At 40.2% G+C, this 19,546-nt stretch overlaps 2 protein-coding genes across 2 annotated transcripts; one reads left to right on the plus strand and one right to left on the minus strand.

Moving 5' to 3' along the window:
* Window positions 1–2,296: 2,296 nt before the first annotated feature.
* Window positions 2,297–11,318, plus strand: LOC113108871 (coronin-2A-like). Its single transcript, XM_026272288.1, has 12 exons — window positions 2,297–2,535; window positions 4,351–4,551; window positions 5,700–5,816; window positions 5,937–6,086; window positions 8,222–8,401; window positions 8,716–8,832; window positions 9,988–10,092; window positions 10,169–10,265; window positions 10,439–10,551; window positions 10,633–10,723; window positions 10,942–11,111; window positions 11,187–11,318. Exons 2-12 carry the CDS (start codon window positions 4,351–4,353, stop codon window positions 11,316–11,318), a joined length of 1,473 nt encoding a protein of 490 aa, XP_026128073.1. The 5' UTR covers window positions 2,297–2,535.
* A 1,740-nt stretch (window positions 11,319–13,058) lies between these two features.
* On the minus strand, window positions 13,059–19,106 carry LOC113108621 (acidic leucine-rich nuclear phosphoprotein 32 family member B-like). Its single transcript, XM_026271834.1, has 6 exons — window positions 18,950–19,106; window positions 14,383–14,532; window positions 14,185–14,307; window positions 13,851–14,037; window positions 13,563–13,779; window positions 13,059–13,483 (listed from the first exon to the last, which is right to left on the minus strand). Exons 1-5 carry the CDS (start codon window positions 19,001–19,003, stop codon window positions 13,667–13,669), a joined length of 627 nt encoding a protein of 208 aa, XP_026127619.1. The 5' UTR covers window positions 19,004–19,106; the 3' UTR covers window positions 13,059–13,483; window positions 13,563–13,666.
* Window positions 19,107–19,546: the final 440 nt, after the last annotated feature.

The following is a 19,546-nucleotide window of genomic DNA, read 5'->3' on the forward strand; positions in this document are numbered from 1 at the left end:
TCCAGTCTTCAGTGTCACATGATCTGATATGATGATTAACTGCTCTGTTCTGCTCATTTGTGTGTGGCACATCCCTGCTTTGGTAAACATATTGATTTGGTTTCAGGTTTCATGAGCTCTTCTGATTCTCCTGTGTTCTGCTGAGCAGATGCTGTATTGTTTGCAGATTCAGGATATAGTTCCCCTCGTGTACGCAGGTGCACCTAGATACTCATCAGTTATATAAACACTTTATCTTTGGATCTATTTAGTGGCTATTATTTAATATACAATGCCATATTAATATAAAACCCAGAAATGAGAGAGTACAGACTCGTGCCTCACTTATCCCTTTCAGCATCAGTTTGGAGGAGAATTCTTCAGTTAATTCATTCGAGTTATTCAGACTAATGTTCATGTGTTGTGTAACAGACTGGGCTGGACATGTTTCACTCTTTCAGGACCAGCCACAGAAGCCTGCTTTTCTCTTAACAGGGAAATTCAAATGCAAGCTTTGAAAGTCAAATTGAATGTTCCCACTTTTTAAGAGAGAGAGAGAGGGGGGAAAGGAAGAAAGAGCAATGCAAATGAGCCCCGTCCTTCAGCTTTTGTGCACATCTGTCTTTACTCAACACATGCATCATTGCATTATATCATGCTGTTTTATTTATATTTACTTTTTTATCATTACACGTACACTGACATGTCGAAAGCTAGCTGTGATCAAGCTTTTATTGCTTTCACGTCACGGGCTTATTTGGGGACTTTAGGGTGTCAGTCAACAGAGATCTTGTGTTGGTGCAATAAAGCAATAAAGTTGCTTGTTTTTGTCGTTATTTGTCCAAGGTATGCGCTCCTGTCCTCATTCCTGATCAAACTTCACCTAAAGACCTTTATTGCAAGAGTGAAGAGTTAGGATAAATAAGCTCCCAGAGACATTTATCATCTCAAAACACAGTCTTTCTCAATGTTTTAGGAGCAATCAGCGTAACAACAGTCGAAGACAGTGATTCAGTGAGGTCTCGGTGGCCCAGAAACTGAGAACAGGTGGTGTTTGGTCAGAATGCAGATCTTCCCATTCAAGATCAAACACCTGTCCAGAATGAAGGAGCTTTCCTCCTCAGTATGTTGTCTGTAATCTCTACATTAGTCTGCTCTTCAGTCTTCTAGAAAGATGTACAGTATGTCGAGCTGCTCTCTCATTGCTTGAGAACAGAGCCTGAATCATCTCTGAAGGAAGTGTGAACTTCAGCCATTCCTGTCATCTCATGCCTCGCAGGTGTTCAGTTTCTAACTTACCTTTCAGGTGAAACTTGAACTCATCTGATAGAAGTGATAATTCTCCAACCTCTGTCTGCTCTTTCGGAATAAAGCTGACCTGTGTGTGTGTGTGTGTGTGTGTGTTGCATGCAGTAACTCTCCCACTTGTTTGACTCCAGTGGGTTTGTTTCGCCCTGCTTCTTTACAAAGCCTACACTCCTCTGTACTCAGATATTACTTGATAATGCCCGAGCTTTCCTTGTTGTACAGTCACACGGAAACACAGCTTTGACTTCCGCTCAGGTGAAACGTCTGAGACAGATTCAGACTTGAATACCACAAAGAATGGATGATATGTCAAATATTCATGATGCATTCTGTTGGAAAAGATAAAGAAGCAAAGCACGCACATCAGAAAGAATGAAGAAGCTATAAGAGCAAAAATATAGAAGAAAAGTCATTACTACACTACAGCTCCGTAGAAGAAATAACTGATGATCCCAACCAATTAAGCAAAGTTGTGAATATTGCAGTGATTGAATCCTTTCATGCATTTTAATAAAAGTTGATACATTTGGCTGTTTGTTAGAATTTTAAATAACACTTTATTTTAAGGACAGATTCCTACTATTAAGTAGTTGCTTATTACGCATGCATATAACTAGCATATTAGCTGTTTATTAGTACTTATAAAGTACTTTATTATTCTACATGAGCATACTTTAGTACCTTAATCTTAAACACAACACCTAAACCTAACAACAGCCTCACTGTCAACAAGCAGCACAGACTGAAGATGTGTTTAAAGTGAGAAATTGATCTGTGTTTTGATAAACTGTGCATAGAAATAATTAAATAAACAACATTTCTGTAAATGCAATCTCAAAGCAAATGCATGAGTGTAGAATATGTATTAAACTGAACACATTGAGACGTGTCATCACTGTAGCTGCAGTTATTGATGTTCGGGAAATCAGTGTGACGAGTTTGTCCTGTGTTTGCTTCACACCTGGCCCTCGGCTGGGAGGTGCCGCCTGTTTAGGGAGTGTGCACATGATCTCTTACCTGCTTGGGCTCACACACACACACACACACACACATTCACTGAGGCTGCAGGACAGAAGTTTCACATCTTCTGCTTTTCTAACTGCCTTTACGTGGATTTCTTCCTTCTTTGTCTGTGATGTTTTTCGACAGATGTGAAATGGACTGACTCTGCCTGTGGATATTTCTGCTCTTTTATTTCTGCGTCTTCACTGTTTTCTCTCAGGTGTTCGTGTGCTCAGCACAGACAGGGTGAGTAGTTTCCATAATGACATTAACATCACACCGTGATTCAGATAAATGACCCGTTGAGATCTTTAGAAACTATGAGTCCATTTCAATCCGGATGGGGTTTGGAAAGATGGAGGATGTTATACTATACTATTATTTATAAACTGTTACTGTTGTTTTTATTACTATTTGCATTCATTTTTTTTACCTGTGTTATTTAGTAATTGATATAAAGACACTGTTAATTAATGTTAATTTTGAGCTTCATCCAGAAAGATGAATTTAAGTGCCATGCTCCAGATTCTGTCTGGATGACGTCATGTTTAGTTATCCTATATTCATGCTTCAAACATTAATAAGAAGGTTGTGGTATTGTTATGATTATTTTTATATCTATTGTTGGCATCCAGCACACCCATGCTAGTTAATCCATCCATCACTCCGTTAATCATTACACCGGCCTCGAACAACTCAAACACACACCTGTCACAGAAGCATTAGCTCATATATTTCATATGCTCTTAACTTGATTTCAGTGTGTTTTAGTATGGATTCATGTTCAGAGCTGCTTGATAAATCATCAGACACAGAATATACACACATTCTCATTCCAGGATGCACTGCGTTTAAAGGGAAGCTGGAGATGTTCCTCTCGGGTGTGTGTGAATGTCTTGGTGTACAGCAGTTGATTGTGCAATCAACATTTTTTGGTTTCAGTTCCAGTCAGACGGCTATAAACTGTCGGATCTGTAACTCTTATCTGTTTCTGGCTCTCTTCAGCTGCACTCAGCTCAGATATGTGAATCCACTTGTTGGAACACCTGATTTTATTTTGACATTCTGCAGTTTGATCTTGCTTTTCTGTCCAGTACTTGGGAACTTTATCCTTCAGTCATAACCTGTCACACTGTTTTCACAAAGCATTTATCTGTGCAGTCATCAGAGCTGATGCTAACGTCTCTGACACACAGTTCTGTTTGTGAAATAGCTGGAAGTTACAGAGTGAGGTGGATGGTAACATCCCATGTAGAAATCTCTACTAGTATTGGTAAAACATTAGCTGTTAACTGTAATAACCTACCAGGGGTTGATGGATATGTGTAGATATTTTTGAATGATGCTAGAATTCTGTGCAACTTTCTGTGAAATTGTGCAGTCTAATGATAATTGATTAATTTGTAGATTTTTTTAAAAAACTTTGGTTAATTTTAAATACATGAAATATGAAAGAAAAAAAGTATATCATGGTTTCCGCAACAATATTCGTCAGCTGTTTTCAACACTGATAATAATCAGAAATGTTTCTTGAGCAGCAAATCATGAGTTAGTAATGCTAACCAGCCAATTCCTGACCCCCAGGACAAACTCTTTTGGAAATACTTTGCATGGCTTTGAAGTTACAACGATTGCAGATTAGATTATTAAAGCAAATTATATATAATGAACTGATGAGAAATGCTCCCAAGCAGGAGTCAACCGATTATCGGCACCGATATTAAGCTTTTTTTTAATGGTTATCTGTAATTTTCGAAAACAATTTGCTGATAAAATGATATAAAAGCATTCAAAGGACGTTTTTGTCCTTATTAGTCTTAATTTTGACATTAATTATATATATATATATATATATATATATATCTCGGTTCAAAATATCGGTTATCGGCCTACTTGATCAATAACAACCGTCATCTGCCCTGAAAACCCCTTCTAATCTTCTTACACAGAAAAATACTCTTTCTACCCAGATCTTTCATGAGAGCCACATTTAGATATTTTTAAAGTCTAAAAAATTGTGATGCAAGTTTTTTCTCTGTTTTGTCTTCTGTTTCAATCCAGATGACATGGCGTCCTCAGTACCATAGTTCCAAGTATCGACACGTTTTTGGGAAGCCGGCCTCTAAAGAGAACTGCTACGATGGTGTCCCCATCACCCAGAGCGTTCATGACAATCACCTCTGTGCCGTCAACCCTCGCTTTATCGCCGTCATCACCGAATGTGCAGGGGGCGGAGACTTCCTGGTGCTGTCCATCAATCACGTGAGTCAAACACACTCATGTCTGTGACTAGCACTGATACTGTATGGACTGTGTGTAATGTGCTTTTAACACACGTTCGATTTTCACACGGGTTAACTATTTATTTCTTCTTGAAATCTTGTGAATATTTTTTCATTTAGTCTTGATTGTGCATGCAGAGTTTCGTCACATAGATGTTTTTTGGAAAATGTTAAGGACAGTGTGGCGAGTTACAGAATCTTGCCTCGTTCTTCCGGGCAAAGGAAGACCTTTTTACCTGCATTTTTATGAGCTTCTTTTATTTTACAGCCTAACGTACAAAAATAGCTTCTCACACTCTATCTTTCTGTAACACACACACACACACACTCCTGGACGTGTACCTGTTCTGACACACTGTAGCTCTCCGTGTCATTTTATTGGTGTGTGTTCACTCGTTACCTCACTTCTCAAGAATGGCATGAAGGCCTTGAGGCATCTTTCTGTATCATCGGTCTTTTCTCCTTCCCCCAACTCCGAAGCTTGTAAAAAAGTGCTTTTCTGTTAATGTTAACTTAAGTGGGTTTTGTTAGAAGTGGAGAATGGGATGTGCACACAAGATTGTCCTCTTTTAACTAACACAAATCCAGACACAGATATAATGTAATTTTTAATTCATGACATTTGTTTGTGTCAGCTAAATATTTCAGTGTTTGTTAATGACAAAACATCCTGCAATGATGCTGATGAAGTCGACAAACACGTCATGTAAAATGGTCTGACCACACATAACAGGTTCTTGCATGTTTCGGCCCAGATATGAAAAATGATAAAGTCAAGTTAGCAGTTAACTGATTCATTAGTGTGACGTAACTGTTTTTGGGCTAACAGATGATGTTCTCCTTGTTGAGACTTGTGTCATTAGCAAACACATTTCTATGCTATGACTCTTAGTCAAACTTGAAATGACTTTGATTCAGTTTATCAAACAGTCCTGTTTCAGTCTAATCTGTGTAAAAGACATTGAGAGACTGAAGTGTTCTCAACAATGTTTTAAATTGTTTTCACATACAATCGGTGAGATTTATGTTTAATATATATATATATATGATGGTAAAGCTGAATATTCATTCCTCCAGTCTTCAGTGTCACATGATCTTCAGAAATCGTGTTGTTGTGTGTGTTCTCAGACTGGGAAGGTAAACCCTCATCATCCAAAGGTTTCTGGTCACAGAGGCAATGTACTTGACATCAAATGGAATCCGTTTAATGACTTCAGGATAGCGTCTTGTTCAGAGGACGCCACAGTAAGTCCCTCACACATCTGATGATCTCATGTCCTGCTGTCCACCGTCAGTCCAGTAGCTTGGATGTTTCTGATACCGCCGAACTACAGCGTGTCTTGTGTGGTCATGTTTGTTGTTCAGGTGAAGGTCTGGGATATCCCTGAGCATGGAGCTCTGAGGAAGATCACGGTGCCTTGGAAGGAGCTTCAGGGTCATTCCCGCCGCGTCAGCCTCATTGAGTGGCATCCCACCGCCAACAACATCATCTTCAGCGCTGGATACGACTACCAGGTGCTTAAACTGGACACATATTTGTCATGGAATGAAGACAGACAGGATTTCAGTCGACTGGTCCCAAGGAAGTGTGAGCCAGAAGACATCTGAAATATTCAGAGTGATAACGAGCTCTTTTCACACGTCACCAGACGCACACTATCATGTGTGATCATGCTGAAGTTTATCATCTTTAACTTCCTTTCCAGGAGACAAAATAGTGATATTGGTTGAGTGTGCGTCCTTAAATATATTCTGAAAAGAAAAAATGTCTTGTATCTCTGAGGTTTGTCCTTTGTGTGATCTGTATGATCCAGCCAATGAGATCAGACTTTTCTTTGTGTCAGGCCGACAATTCAATAAACGAGACGTTAACATTAAATGGGGGGGGGGGGGGGGTGAAATGCTGGTTTTCACTCAATCTCCTGTTAATCTTGAGTACCTATAGAGTAGTACTGCATCCTTCATAATTCCAAAAAGTCTTTAGTTTTATTATATCCATAAGAGAAAGATAGTCTGTACCGATTTTTCCCGGAAAAACACGAGCGGCTGGAGGCGTGACGTGTGGGCGGAGCTAAAGAATCACGAGCGCCAGTAGGCTTTTGCGTTGAGAGCATGTGGAAGCTGTGACACCGTGAGGAAAAAACCAACCAAAACAAACCATGGCTAACAGTCAGATTCAGCGTATATTTATGATCCAGAATCAGATCCAGAGGCTGAAACTGAACGAGAGCAGCATCAGCAATCAGTCTCTATGTGGTATGTACTGAAACTGAATATATTTGCTTAGCGGTTTTGGAAAATGACTAAGTTTCACTTTATGTCGTCTTTTTTATTTTTTATTTTTAAGCTGTACATGTGTAAAGTGCAGTTTGATGACAACATCTCATGTTGTTTACTTGATGTGCTGACGCGCCGATAGCTAAGTTAACAACACAGAGATATTTGAAGCAGTTTTACTCACCGCCTGCGGTTCCAACACACGATCATGACCCTTTTTCGTTGGGATTGCATCATCCTTAAGAAATAAACGATGTGCAAATCCGGCGTCAAACTGGGCCTTGTTTGTAAAACAAGCATCTTCGAAATGCAGGGAACAAACACAAACACTTGCACAACTCCGTTGATGCTCTGTAAAAATAAACTCCATCCACTGGTCCCTTAATGCTGTTTCTCTTTTGGTAATCTGTGCAGGGTTGTCTTGCCCTGGCAACCAAAAACACACTTCTTTTGTGACATTTGGCGACGCTCTCGCTCTGATCAGTGAAGTCTGTTGTGCTCTCAGTGCTCTGTTATACGGGAGCGCGCTCTTCCGGCAGAAGTGCCTCAGGACACATATAAGGAAATTCCGCTCCATCTAACGTCACACAGAGCCATACTCGAAAAAAACTTTCCCAAACTTGTGACAAACCGGAAGGAGTATTTTTGGAACAGAAATACTCCTTCAAACCTACAACTTAATTTTTGAAACTTTGTCCATGTTTAGCATGGGAATCCAACTCTTTAACAGTGTAAAAAACTCAGTATGCATTAAATAGCATTTCACCCCCCCCCCCACTTTAAGTGATTTCAATTGTAGGACAATGTTATAATGAAAATGGTTCCAAACAAAACCACGTTGTGGATCTCTGAAGCAACACACTGCAGTTATTTTACTGAATGAATCTGTGTTTTTGAACAAATCAGTCGAATAAATGACTCAACGACTCACTCATTCACACAGCACTCTGCTGCCACCTACTGGCGATTCTATTTGAATTTTTTTTTTTACATTTTGTATTTCTATATTCCAAATGTTATATTTAAAACATTAATCTCATTACATGATTTATGTAATTTTTAAGTGCAGTCTTAATGCATGTGTGAGAGCTCCTTAAAAATAAGTGTATAGAGATACTTGGCTCTTTCAAACAATAGAGCCACCCTGTTTTATTTGAAGTGTGTCCTGTGTGTTCTGAGGCTTAGCCCCTCACTCTTGTCACTCCTACTGAAAGTATTTGTTTTCTGAAAGCTTCTTGTGTTTGGATGCTTTTTCACTTATAGCGGTCTGATTCATTGTTTCAAGTAAGTTCTGTAGGTTCATCACTCTTTCCCGGTCTGCGGTGGACTATTCCTTTAAGTGTGTGTTGGTGTGTTGGTGTGTTGGTGTGCAGGTTCTGGTGTGGAAGCTGGATGTTCCTGAACAGGTGATCAAGAACCCTGTGCGCTGCATCGGTGTGCACTCAGATGTGGTTCTGTCCATGTCCTTCAACACAGACGGAAGCAGACTGGCCACGTCCTGCAAGGACAAGAAGATCCGTGTGATCGATCCACGCAGCGGCGTCCTGTTACAGGTCTCACCTTCTGCTCCATCTGCTCTGAGGAACATGTTCTTAGCTGGAGCACACTTCATTCCCACACAGTCCATCAGAAGTTCACTTGATTTTAATTAGGAGCATATCGTACATGTATTTGCACAGAAATGAACTTCCAACACAGCTTGATCAGCTCAAACATTCACACTGTTGTCTCTTCATGCGACTCAGAGCAAAACAAGACTTCAGTTCATCATTTCTTATTTTATTTCCCAGCACACGGGTGATTGATTTGCTTTTACACGTATGTTTTTAGTGAAAGAGAATGTAATGTGTGTAATGTGTGATTTCAGGAGACCGACAGTAAAACACACAAAGCCAGTAAAGTGCTATTTCTTGGGAACCTGCACATGCTGCTCTCCACGGGTAACTCACTCTATAACCATCGTCAGATTGCACTCTGGGATCTGGTAAGAGCTGCTCGAAATAGACTTGTCCTTTATGAAGTCATACTTGTGGAAAAACACACAGAACATGTCTTTGTTTCATTCTCGTTCATTCAGTAATCTCTCAGTCTCAGAGACTGTGGTTATTAACCTGTTACCTGGAAAACAAATGATCTTTTAAAATAATGAAAATGTTTCTTGTTTAGTCACAGTCTGTTAGAATGAATCATGAATCATGTAAAAGATACCAAAGCAGCCATAAATGAGTCAAAGTCTAGATATCACGGTCAGCCGTTCATCATTTCCATCGGATATTAAATGTTTTGCTACTTAAATCTTACCTCGCTCTCTTTCAGAGTTAAAACTGTCGCTTCTGCAATCATTTGATCAAAATGCTGGAAACGTGAATGTGTTACATTAAAATGTCTTTTTATGACATAGTTACTTTTTGTAACAATGTCTTCTTCACTTTTGATCAATTTAATGCACGCTTGCTGACCAAAAAAAGAAAAATTGGACCTTCTGACCCCAAAAACATTTAAAAACATTTTTTTGTATTAGTATTTAAACACAAAAAAAGATAAATATATTGTTTAGAGGCCATTTAGTTCAAAGGGTAAAACAAAACAAAACAAATATATATATATATATATATATATATGGTTTTACAATCAGTAAAAGAGTTTTATTTATTTTTATGTATTTATTTTTGAGACACACAGACAAAAATGGGACTTCTCACTTTGGGGGAATTATCGGTCACCACATTTAAATATTTTGGATATTTTTGTCACTTTCAGTGTTTATTTTTTGTTTTTTTACCCCAAGCCTAGGCTAATCATGACTAATCAAGATGTGTGTGTGTGTGTGTGTGTGTGTGTCTCTGTGTGTGTGTCTCTGTGTATGTCTGTTTGTCATGTGTGTGTGTGTGTGTGTGTGTGTGCGCGTGTGTGTGTGTGTGTGTGTGTGTGCGCGTGTGTGTGTGTGTGTGCATGTATGTGTGTGTTTCTCTCTCTGTGTGTGTGTGTATGTGTATGTGTTTCTCTCTCTCTCTGTGTGTGTGTGTGTGTGTGTGTATGTGTATGTGTTTCTCTCTCTCTGTGTGTGTGTGTGTGTGTGTGTGTGTATGTGTATGTGTTTCTCTCTCTCTGTGTGTGTGTGTGTGTGTGTGTTCTGCAGGAGGACCTCTCTCAGTCGTCTTATTCCGAGGACTTGGACGGCTCCTCAGGTGTTCTCTTCCCTTTCTATGATCCTGACACACACATGCTTTACATAGCTGGAAAAGTGAGTGTGTCTAACCTGGATTACTAGTGTCTGAGAGCTGGATTCGTGGATAACACACTGCTCCTTTCATCTTTAGGGTGATGGAAATATCAGATACTATGAAATCAGCTCAGAGAAGCCATATGTGCACTATCTGACTGAATACCGCTCTCCTCTGCCACAGAAGGGGATAGGTGAGGACAGGAACACACACATCATGACCCGGTTCCCTCATTACAGATCCATCTCAACAGAGTTTAGATGATCTGAAGCTGGTTCATCCATTAAAAAACAACACAAAGAGAGTATTCTTCCTCTTCACACGGCTGTTTCTCTCATCCTCAGACGTCTTTGCGTTCTCTTCCAGGAGTCATGCCGAAGCGAGGTCTTGATGTGTGTTCCTGTGAAATCTTCCGATTCTACAAACTAGTGACAGCCAAAAGCCTCATAGAGCCTGTGTCCATGATCGTTCCTCGAAGGGTATAAACCTGTCCTCAGATGCACACAGCTCCTGCTCCATCAGTTTGGCTTCATCAGATGATCTTGTGTTGTGTTCCACAGTCAGACTCCTATCAGGAGGACATCTACCCGCTGACCGCTGCGAACCGAGCCGCTGTGACCGCTGACGAGTGGATCTCTGGACGAGACAAAGGTGTCCAAACAGCATCTCAAGACAAGAACTTACTAGGAGAAACTTGAGATTGAAGTCTAGTTTAAACATTCCATTTTTTTAGCGTACAGTCATAAAAATGAAGCTGCTTCAAAATGTAGAAGAACCATTGTTTCCACATTCTGCACATGATGTTATAGAAATAATGGAGCAGTGACTGAGAGAATGAAACGGACTCGATGTGTGTCTGTGCTCCGCAGATCCTGTGATGATGTCTCTGAGGCCTGGAAGTGAACTGGACTCGTCTGCGGAGCATTCCCACGATCCAGACCGTCTGGACGGTCCCAGAGCATCTCCAGATGAAGACCGCAGCTCCACAAGCCACATCAGTAACGGAGAGCTGGACTCGGCTCCAGAAACCGAGCAGGAGGTGTGCTGCAGGGCTCCAGACGTCCAGGTGTTGAGTGTTTTCATGCGCTCCTCTAACACCAGTCTCTGTCTGTAGATACCCCAGCTGTTCTATAAGCAGCAGGAAGAGATCCGGAGACTGAAGGAGCAGCTTCTCCAGAAGGACACGCGGATTAAACAGCTGGAGCTGGAGATCAGGAACCAGAGAAACTCACGAGACTCTCTCTGAGAGAAACCAGTAAAAGCCTGTTGTGCTGCGGTCACTTCAGCAGAGTCCGGTCAGATCTACACGAGCTTCTTTCACAGACACGGTTTGGGGGAAAAGCTGCTTGGTTTGACGTCACTCATGATCCGGCTGAAGGAAACATTCATCTTCTCATCTCTTTATGGAAAGGCATTGCTTGTATGCACAGAAATACTCTACAACCTTTATGAAAGGGTTTTTAGTTTTACACTTTAGCACTATGCAAACATGTTTTTAGCTTGCGATCACACTTGTTTAAATGTTTATTATTATTATTTTAAAAATGTCTTGAATGAACGTGTTTTATAAATTGGGTCATTTGAGATTACTCGTGAATATGATTGTAACAGGGATTTTTTTTTTTTGATTAGTTTTCTATTTAAATGGATGAGTGATGAGGCATGAAAGTTTGATGATTATAATAATAATAATGCTAAAGCTAATTAAGAGAACAAGGGGAGGTTCATAAAGATGCTATTTTAATGTTGTTGCTCAGATATTTTCTAAATGTTGACCTTGATTACAGTCTTTTCTTTTTGAATCCTAAACTGATATAATTCTGATGATTTGGGCTCTCAGATAAAAAAGCCACAAAAAAAAGAGAGGCTTTTGTAGATTAAATAAAACATTTGCTACAAATAAACGTTTGCCATAACTCAAACTGACATTATTTATTCATCTTAATTTCTAAACTTAGTATAGTTTTCAAATCAAAAGTTGTATTTGTTAACATCAGTTACTGTTCTGTGAACTAATTGAACAATGAATAACAGACATGAACAAATATAAACGGAACAGATGTGGCGCCCTCGTGTGGCTGAGAGAGGAAACACAACCACTTCTCATCAATCACAGAACACAATATGGATTTAATCTGTATTAAAACCTATTTTGAACAAACTTGAATTTAGATATTTGCACAAACCTAGTATTGTGCCTCTCTATCTGGAAGTAGATTTATCATTAAAAGAAGTATTTTTGGAAAGGCTGTTCAGTAATTTGGGTTCAATTTTTATGTAAATATGTGAAAGTCATATGAGAGGAGTATGACAGGATCATATGTAGGGCTCTATGAACAGCTCATCATTAGTTTGGTAATACCAGTGTGCTTCCTCCCAAACATACATTTGCTTAACTGGATTTAAAAGAACTAAAAAATAAATAAGCTTTAATGCAATTAAGTATCATCTGAGAACACAAGTGATTGGATTCCAAAGAAAGGGTTTTCAATATTTGTGACTATATTGGTTTGTCACTGCATTTTGATTGTTATAAACTATTAGACATAAACATCAGGACCCAAGAGCGTTAAGAAACTGGCAAAAAAAAAAAAATTATATTATATATATATATATATATATATATATATATATATATATACACACACACACACACACACACCTCAATAGAAGCGGTTTCCACCACTGAATCAATAAAAAAAAAGTTTATTGCAACTTTTCATCTCACAATTTGCCTTTCACAGAATCGCATGGTTTTAAACTCGCAATTGTGAGATAAAAATGCAATTCAGATTTTTTCCCCCTCTGCAATTAATAAACCCTATTAAAAAAAAAAAAAAAAACTTGGTATGTTCTCAGAATTGCATGTTATAATGAGAAGTAGGAGTTTCTCTCTCAGATGAAAAAGAGCAGTCCTAAAGTGTGCATCTGAAGAAGGATCATCATCTCTCAGAGAACTAACCCTCAAAGGACAGACACTGGAGAGTGAGCAAAGCACAAAATGTTATTTTATTTACAAAGTTTTTGTCTTACAGAAAGTAAAAATGTATCTAGGACGTTGATTGGTGCCTCAGGCACACGCTGAAGTGATGCACACACACCCCAGAGCAATCTTCCCGGGACACTTGGAACATAAACTAAAGAGGGAGGATGTCAACCAAAAAAAAAACAACAGAAAAAAACACTTTCAACAGAATATTAAAAGCACAGACCCAAAACTAAACCCCAGTCCCCAAAGTCCCCACAGGTCCTGCCACACGAGCGCGAGGAAGATCCAGAACAGAGCTGAACGCTAGGGTCAGGGGTCACGGGACAGACCAGAGGACGGAAAGATCGGCTCTTAATCATCCTCATCGTCATCTTCATCATCCGGCTCTCGTTTCCTCTTCGCAGCCTTTTCTCCCTGCTCTTCTTCTGAGCGAGAAAAAAAATTAATATTCATAATCACTTACACACTGCAGGAAGCCATGCTCATTACAATACAACTCACCTTCATCATCATCATCATCGTCATCATCATCATCTTCATCCTGGAATAGAAGAGCGGATGTTATTAAACCAGTTTCTGTTGAGAGCAGTACACACGAAATCAGCTCATACCTCATCCTCTCCACTGCCTTCATCATCATCATCCTCGACTTCAACCTCATCTTCATCATCATCTTCCTCTTCATCAAGCTCCTCCTCCTCTCCATCCTCTTCTCCATCTGTGTTGAAAGGGATCTGAATGAGCATCATTAACCCCCGAAACACTGAACTGACAGCCGGCCCCACTGACCTTCATCCTCGTCATCATCGACTCCGTCTGCGTCTCCGTCGGAGTCCGAGGCCTCGCGGTCGTCCGTGTCGTAGCCGTCCAGATACGTGAGCTGCGGCAGGAGCCGGAAGACACTTTCCCGGTAATCGTTCAAGTTTGTGACTTCACAGTTGAAAAGGTCGAGGCTCTTCAAATGGTCGAGTTTCTTCTGTCAAAGTGAACAGATCCATGTACAGTTAGATCTTTGTATAGTTTAGAGCTGCACACTTCTAGTTATGATACGGCAGACTGTAGAAGCTCGAGCGGTGGACACTCTAATGTGTGAAAGCTGATGGGAACAGAAGTCAGTACAAACCAAGGGCTCCAGCGTGCTGAGGTCTTTCAGTTTGTTGCCGCTCAGGTTTAGATGTGTGAGATTCGGGAGTTTCTCAGCTAAAACATCAAGATTTCCAGAGATTCTGTTGTCACTGAGCTCCAACTGAGAACAAAAACACACACACGTCAGAACACACACACACCTCAGCAGAGCCCCGTCAGGAGTGTGTGCGCTCACCTTCTTCAGTTTTCCAAGCTTGGGGAGATTCGAGACCGAGAGGAGACCCACGTTTATCAAACTTAGAAACTCAAGATTAACAAACTCTGCTGTGAGGCCTTCGATCTTCCCTTCATTTGATCTGCAGTTATCAAGCACCAGTTCTCGGACCTAGAAACCAGCAACATGAGGGTTAAACACACACACACACACACACACACACTGAGAGAGAGACACACTCACTCTCACATACTCGCACTCTCTCGCGCACACACTCACTCTTGCGCGCAGACACACACACACACTCTCAAACACACACACTCTCACTCTCGAACACACTCTAAGGCCTGTCATAAATTTTGCGGAATGAAAAATTGTACAAGAAGTTATCGCGAGTTTCAACTGATATAACGATAATGGTATAAAAACGCAGGTACACATTTTCAAAAGATCAATACTTTTATTTTATCGCAGTTTTAGAGCAAGAAATACCAACATGTTGACTTTGTGTGGTTTAAAATGAATTAATTTTGTATGTTATGATTATATGCCAGTTATCCAGACTAACCCCACATCACGACATGCTACATTATTTAAATAACAAGAGAAAAAAAATTATAGTGGCCGAAAATATTAATGGAGCACATTTTTTTTTTTTATTGTGCGATTAATTGATTTATAGACTATCGCGACAGCCCTACTGATATATCAGCCAGCCAAAATTATCAGCCGATATGAGCTTATTGTATTTAAATCGGCATCGGTGTTTATAACGGCCGATGAAACATGAGAAACAGAGTCTCATGCTTCACTCATGTTATGAGTGTTGCAGAGTTTGCCCACCAGAGGGAGCTCCGCAGCTCCAGAGAGTCTGCAACTCCACTATAGAAGAAAGCGATCAGCCAAGCCACGGAGATGTACTGTTTTGACGGTGAGTCTGTCGTTCGTCATGTGAAATGATTTAGTTCATACACTGTATATAAAAACGGTGTGGTAGTTCTAGCTAACGGTCCTATCATTATCACTTCTAAATATTCTGTAACATCACTTACAGCCGCTAATGCATTGCTATATTAGATTAGCCACAAAGCTAATACCATGTTTATTAGTGGAAGTTAATAAGAGGTCAAACTATAACATTAGCGTTTATCTTATTCTAAATATAGGGGGGGGGGGGGGGCCTGTAATCAGTCAATGACTAGAAGTTATGAAGTTATGTACAGCGTGCATTAACTTGTTTGAATGTGGTTCTTCTCAAATTTGACACCGGTGTGTTCATGACACTAACGTTAACCATTCAACTTCAAATTGATTCCGTAATCTTCCGGTAACAGTAGGCTACCTTTACGTTCGCCAGCGCATGACGATGTTTTGATTCAGACTGCACAAAGACAAGAGGAGAAGATATACGGGTCCGTTGTGAATGTGTCTGTGAGAGCAAATGTAGTGTAGTTACAGTAACTACAGTAGGTGCGTCAGAAATGATTAAACCAGGGGACATGTAACTAAATGTGAGCTGAACACGCGCTTTTCTTTTTTCTTTTACAGATTGTTTCAAAGCAGCTTTACAGACATAACAGGAAAATGTTGTAATAATATGGTTAAATATATAAGTAGGTAATAGGTCATACCTATTGCTTGACAAAAAAAAAAAAAAAAATTCTGATGACATGAGTGATATTATTAAAGGATTAGTTCGCCCAAAAATGAAAATTATGTCATTAATAACTCACCCTTATGCTGTTCCAAACACGTAAGGCCTCCTTTTATCTTCAGAACACAGTTTAAGATATTTTAGATTTAGTCCGAGAGCTCTCAGTCCCTCCATTGAAGCTGTGTGTACGGTCTACTGTCCATGTCCAGAAAGGTAAGAAAAACATCATCAAAGTAGTCATGCATGCACTCAAACAGTACACTGACTGAACTGCTGTGAAGATGAACACTGAGCCGAGCCAGATAACGAACAATAGACTGACTCGTTCACGAGTCAAGAACCGGTTGCATCGGTGTTCGGATCACCAGAGGTTCTTTCGGATAGTTCGATTCAATAAACCGGTTGAAGAAAACGGTTCACCGGTTATTTTGCGCTCGACGTAATGGAGTCATTGGCGATGATTGCCCTTGATTCAAGCCTACGGTTTACCCGCACCCATAACATTAGCACAGAATCAGTTCAGAATCAATCACCAAAAGAATCAGTTCAGTTCAGACACTCTGTGTGTCGGTCTGCTTCACGCTGAATCACACATGTGCAGTATCATCGGCTCCTCGGTTCACGAATCACACGCGTCTGACAGAAACGGTTCTTCACTCGTGAACGAGTCAATGTTTTGTTCGTTATCTGCCTCGGCTCGGTGTTTATCACAGCAGTTCAGTCAGTGTACTGTTTGAGTAAATGAATTACTCTGGGATATTGGTTTGTTTGAACTCAGAGGGAGTGTCAGACACATTAAAAAAGTGAACAGCTTAAGTCATTTGTGGATTAATGCGTATTAGAGATGCGAACCGTTTAAAACGATTCAGTTCGATTTGGTGAACTGAATGATTCGTTCACGAACCGAATATCCTGTTTTGATTTGAACTCTCTCTCACACAGACACGGAAGAGAAGACAATGCTGAATAAAGTCGTCGTTTTTGCTATTTTTGGACCAAAATGTATTTTCGATGCTTCAAAAAATTCCAACGGACCCTCTGATGTCACATGGACTACTTTGATGATGTTTTTCTTACCTTTCTGGACATGGACAGTATACCGTACACACAGCTTCAATGGAGGAACTGAGAGCTCTCGGACTAAATCTAAAATATCTTAAACTGTGTTCTGAAGATAAACGAGGTCTCACGGGTTTGGAACGACACGAGGGTGAGTTAATGACATAATTTTCATGTTTGGAGCGAACTAACCCTTGAATACACATGCTTATTCTTTCTCTGTCTCTCTTTCTGCCTACAGATGGCTGAAAAAGGTGAATGCTGTAGCAGCAAAGTGTGGGACTACTTCTGCAAATACTTTAACTTTAGTATTATAATTTATTTACAGTACACACACAGACTGTTAAAACCAGCTTCAACTGGAAGAAAGTAAAAGTGTTAAATGTTTAAAATCAGAATGTAAAATCAAAATGTTTTTTGATCATTAAAAAAAATATACTTTTGATGTGCAATTGTTTAGTCATTGAGACTGTAATCTAAGGCTTTTTTTTTTTTTTTAAACATAAATCCTTTCTGGAAAACGGTTTATACAGCCCACATACATAGAACAGGCAGATATTTTGCTATTGAATGTTGTGTAAGTGCAGTATATAGGAAATGGGTCTAATATCCAGTTTATTTTCAAAATCAAAATATCGGCTTATAAATCAGCTCTTTTCGAGTTAATATCGGCATCGGCCCCCAAAAATCCATATCGGTCGGGCTCCACTACTCACACTCACTCTCTCGCACTCACTGACTAACACATGTACACTCTCACACTCTCTCGCTCTCTCACACACACACACACTCACTCACTCACTGTAAATGCTGCAGCTCATGGAAGGATCCATAAGAGCAAGAACTCAAAGTTCAGCAGTTTAACATGGAATAAAAGTCTCTGAACTGGGGAGAAAAACAAAAGAAAGTGACTGAGTTGCTGAGAAACTAGTGTGTGTTTGTGTCACGATGATAAACTCAAATCCCGCGCGCCAAACTGCGAACGAGACCGGAAGCGGCGTAAGGCTACTCTGCTGCGAAAGACGAAGCGGAAGTTAACAGCGAGACAAAAATGGAGAGTTTCTTTCTCGAGAGACAACATGGCGACTCCTCGGAGAACACGAGGAGAGGGAAACTCAAACGATACTGTCGTGACTCTGGCAGAATCATATCTGACGCGACGTTTAGTCGGTTTTAAAACCGAACTGAAGCATTTCCGCCGGATTTACGAGAATCACATGCAGCTTTTAACCCTTTTCTCTCACTCTCAGATCCGCGTTGCGGCTTTGAACACGTTTGGTTACGGATTACCTCAGAAATCTCTTGAAGATCATCATCGCGAGTATTTTGTGAGTGTTGTGCTCGGTGTGCGCGCGCTGGAAGTAATGGCGGGAATCCGCGCCTCGAGTAACAGTGTAACCAACAGAACACACGTGTTAAATATCACTTTCTTATCAGTATGAAACACTTTATTTTAAATATCGGTTCATTGTAAATTAAAATTCCTATGTTCGTCAGATTATAAATGTCGTTTATTTTTTGAACCGGCGGTGTTTTATTATTAGAACAGAAGATCTGCTTCATTACTTTCGCCTCATGTAAGCAACAAACATGGCCACCGCAGAGACATAAACCATCCCAAACATATTCTACCGCCGAGGTTCACTCAAACAAACAGATAATGAGCGATTAAGCGTCGTCCAGCACAGATCTTATAAGATGTAATAACGCTTTAGCTTTAACTGAAGTAACGTTCCTCAGTCTGACCGTTTCACATCAACACCGACGAACCCGTGCATGTAACGTTACTTTCTGCAGGGCTTTACACCCATGTGCTCCCCGTGTACACACACACACACAGCTAACTTCACTAATGTGATCCCCAGCATTGCTCACATCAGATGGGGTCCTGTTCCTCAGCTCCAGGTGAATCCTCTTCTTCATGTCCATATCGCGCCTCAGGAGTTCGACTCTTTGTTTTCAGGGATTTCTGTTCAGCCCAAACTGTGTAAAGATGAGGAGAATAAGGGACTGTATAATGATCTGAAGCCAGCGAAGTTACTCTGAGAGCAGAAACCATGGAGGAGAATATATACTCGAGAGCGCCCCCCTCGGCGGCCGCGCGCACTGCAGCCACGAGCACGCGCATGGAGAGCTCGTCCACGTGTGGCGCTTAAACTTTTCTTTTGTTTTGGTAGATGTGCTGTATGTTTTTATTCCATGTAATGTTTTGTTTATCTTATCAATAAAGCACACATCGGCAAACACAGAGCCCTGTTTCTGTCTGGGCTTCATCATTATCTGATAGTATATCTGTATTTACCTCCTGGACACAGACAAGAATGAGTTTTATAAAAAAAAATTCACATGGTTGCATTGCTTAGAACATAAGAAAGCAAAATACGATAACAGTAATAATAAAAAAGATATTACATCCTCTAGAGGGCAGCAGGACTCATTTAAAAATAAATAATAAAAATACATGAAAAGGCA

This window comes from Carassius auratus, chromosome 1 (assembly GCF_003368295.1).
Source record: "Carassius auratus strain Wakin chromosome 1, ASM336829v1, whole genome shotgun sequence".
NCBI lineage: Eukaryota > Metazoa > Chordata > Actinopteri > Cypriniformes > Cyprinidae > Carassius > Carassius auratus.

Bases quoted from the DNA above. Each gene is read 5' to 3' on its own strand.
- LOC113108621 (XM_026271834.1), bottom strand. From the start codon at position 19,003: ATGGACATGAAGAAGAGGATTCACCTGGAGCTGAGGAACAGGACCCCA. The intron at 14,533-18,949 runs GTGAGCAATGCT...GCTGGTTTCTAG, and splicing joins GGAACAGGACCCCATCTGAT to GTCCGAGAACTGGTGCTTGA. The intron at 13,780-13,850 runs GTCAGTGGGGCC...CTTTCAACACAG, and splicing joins CGATGATGACGAGGATGAAG to ATGGAGAAGAGGATGGAGAG.
- LOC113108871 (XM_026272288.1), top strand. From the start codon at position 4,351: ATGACATGGCGTCCTCAGTACCATAGTTCCAAGTATCGACACGTTTTT. The intron at 10,093-10,168 runs GTGAGTGTGTCT...TTTCATCTTTAG, and splicing joins TGCTTTACATAGCTGGAAAA to GGTGATGGAAATATCAGATA. The intron at 11,112-11,186 runs GTGTGCTGCAGG...CTCTGTCTGTAG, and splicing joins CTCCAGAAACCGAGCAGGAG to ATACCCCAGCTGTTCTATAA.